The sequence below is a fragment of the Bidens hawaiensis genome, unplaced genomic scaffold, assembly GCF_021521415.1.
Source record: "Bidens hawaiensis isolate Kalapana, Puna unplaced genomic scaffold, B.hawaiensis_p1.1 tig00033932_1, whole genome shotgun sequence".
In the NCBI taxonomy this organism is placed as follows: Eukaryota; Viridiplantae; Streptophyta; class Magnoliopsida; order Asterales; family Asteraceae; genus Bidens; species Bidens hawaiensis.
Window position 1 is genome coordinate 85085 of NW_027495857.1, and position 3140 is coordinate 88224.

Below are 3140 nucleotides of genomic sequence, written 5' to 3' on the forward strand. Positions count from 1 at the left end.
TCTTTCGAAGGTGGCATACGTCTTTCTTTAGCAGTTTTGTTAACCGGGCGCCACTCCATTCTCACTCTCAGACAGTTTTTTAGAAGTGCTTGAAGGTGTGAGTAAAACCAAAAGAAGCAGCATGAATTTATAATGAAACATTGTCTTCAGGCATGACCCATGTGTGTCAGAGGCATGCCCCATGTTGACGCACAATATCAAAGATTCAGAAAAGGATGATTTGGCATTCAGCGATGATCAAGGAAAAGATTCTAATTTGACCAAGCCACATGCTTCGGATAAGACATGCCCAAAGCTTGCCTTTATGTGACAAAATTCAAACCTGTTCATATTTATCCTAAAGTAATTAACACCTTTTTAGTTCGATTCTAGACCTGGTTATGCAAAATCAAGAAATTAACTTAATCGCTAAAAAAAATTTCGAACCCTAAAAAATAAAAATAACAAATAAATTCGAAACTGAAATTTCATTCAAAGGAAACGGTTACACATCCGGGTGAGCCGAACACGGGAAAATACGGCTCACGAAACATAAGTACATACTAGCATAAAAAAGAAATTCCTAAAAAAGGTTTCCATTGAACGGGTCGGTTGGGAACAACAGAATCGGGTAGTGTGAGGTGCGGCTTTCAAGTTCCTTGACTTGAGCTTTCACAGCCAGGAGCTCGTTCTTGAGCTCATTGATGGTGTCGGTCATCTCTACCATGTTCTTCTCGTTTTTGATAGCCGAACAACCGGGCTCTGTGATTTGAGCATTAGCAAATGTAATCTCACTTTTGACATTGTTGGCTGTCTTACCCACCTCGATGAGCTTTGACCATTCATCATCGCTAAGCAGCTGAGCTCCTTAACGAGTTCCTGTAGACGAAGCAACATTGCTGTCTGTGTTGCTTCTTTCATTTCGGAACGGGACTTCTTTGGAATTGGGCTGTTAATGCTAGATTTGGAAGACATGATTTAGAGAATGGGAAAGGTGTGCATAAACAGAAAGTGAAAATGGCTCTTATAGCCAAATATGCATGTAGGCATAACCTCATGCCTAGACGAGGCATGCCCCAAGCCTGCCTCACTGTTGTGTGCATTGATGAAAAAGCAATAAGTGCAGCACAAATCAAGGAAAATGATTTTCTGAAACATAAGACCAAGCCTATGCCTAGGCACCTTTGTCTTTTCTTTTCTTACTTATTTGTTTATTTATTTATTATTATTAATAATAATTTTCTTATATTTTTTTTAATTGTTACGCAAAACTTAAACTAACTATTTAGATTGATTCTTTTATTTTCATAATACGAAAATTAAAATAACTAATTAGAATGATTTTTTTTTAATTTAAAGAAAAAAAACTACTTACAATTGCCTAGTTTTGATTTTGGTCTTGGGGAGACCCGAGGATTATTTATTCGTTTTTGGGATGGAGGTGAACAACCTCCAAAGTTAGCTCGACCGGTCTGTCGAGTAATTGTTTTAGGCGGTGGCCGTTAACCTTGAAATTGCTACCGTCATCATGTTCTACCTCCACGATTCCGTACGGGAATACTTTTCGGACCGTGTATGGACCCGACCACCGAGACTTCAACTTTCCGGGAAATAAACGCAACCTAGAGTTGTAAAGTAAAACACGATCACCCGTTTTGAATTCTTTTTTTTTCTTTCAAACGTTTATCATGTAACAACTTAGTGCGTTCCTTGTATATTGTGGAATTCGCATAAGCTTGATTTCTCAATTCCTCTATCTCATGAATTTGCATGAACCGAGTCTCGCTCGCATCGACTAAGTCGAGATTAACGGCTTTCAACGCACAGTAAGCTCGGTGCTCCAATTCCATAGGAAGATGACAAGCTTTTCCATAAATCAACCTAAACGGTGTGGTACCGATAGGAGTTTTATGAGCGGTTCGTAAAGCCCATAATGCGTCATCTAACTTTTCAGACCAAATCTTACGATTTTGTCCGACTGTTTTCTCAATAACGCGCTTAATGCCCCGGTTAGTGACTTCAACTTGCCCACTGGTTTGCGGGTTATATGGTGTTGAAAATCGGTGGTGGACACCATAGCGAGACAATGCCTTTTCCATCTGGGCATTGCAGAAATGTGTTCCACGGTCACTAATGAGTGCTTTTGGGACACCAAACCGCGAGAACAATTTTTTTAGGAATTTAACAACTACCCTAGCATCGTTGGTGGGTAAAGTCTGAGCTTCCACCTATTTTGAACATAATCGACAGCAACTAGGATGTATCGATTTCCAAACGAAGTCGGGAATGGTCCCATAAAGTCAATCCCCCAAACATCAAAAACTTCACAAACTTGTATGCCCTTTTGAGGCATTTCATCTCGTGCAGAAATGTTGCTTGCCCGTTGGCATGCATCACAAGATTTTACAAGGTCGTGAGCATCTCGAAAGATGGTGGGCCAGAAGAAACCAGCATTAAACACCTTCTTTGCGTGGACGTGACCCCATGATGTCCTCCTGTGGGTCCTTCATAACAATGTTGGAGGATTTTGGTTGCCTCATCTCCGAACACACATCGACGAACAACTTGATCGGCTCCGATCCTGACCAAGTGTGGATCCTCCCAAAAATAATGCTTGACATCGGAAAAGAATTTTCTTCTTTGTTGATGTGTCAAACTATCACACCCCGACTAGGTAGTTGCGGAAGCGTAATACGGGAATGTAACAGATAACACTGGTATCAACCACATTGTTTATGAAGAAATTCAACAAACTAATTTACTAAGTTTACAAACTAGATGAAAATTACATAACCAGTTCACGGGCTTCTTATTCATTACTACGTATTTGCATCTATTCACAGCTATTCAACTTTTCTTCTAACACCAAGCACGTAAGCAAATCATTCCAACTTCGGCTTACCTGAAAAGCATGTTAAAACGGGTCAACTACGTCTAGTTGGTGAGTTTCAAGTTTCACGAGTATCAACAAAATCAGTAAACGAGTTCGTAAAGTTTACAATGTGTATGTATACATGTATGTGTATGATGTATTATACTAAGCCACAAGTGAAACCGAAACGAGCTAAAACACATGGCCACCCCTACCCATGCACTCCCGTTGGCATTTAACAGCCACTTTGCCCCAAGTATGTACTATGTCTAACACCACATAGCAGTAT

At 40.1% G+C, this 3140-nt stretch overlaps 1 protein-coding gene across 1 annotated transcript; it reads right to left on the reverse strand.

Moving 5' to 3' along the window:
• Positions 1-1625: 1625 nt before the first annotated feature.
• On the reverse strand, positions 1626-2078 carry LOC143585641 (uncharacterized). Its single transcript, XM_077067393.1, has one exon. The coding sequence runs from the start codon at positions 2076-2078 to the stop codon at positions 1626-1628; it is 453 nt and encodes a 150-aa protein (XP_076923508.1).
• Between the last annotated feature and the right edge of the window lie 1062 nt (positions 2079-3140).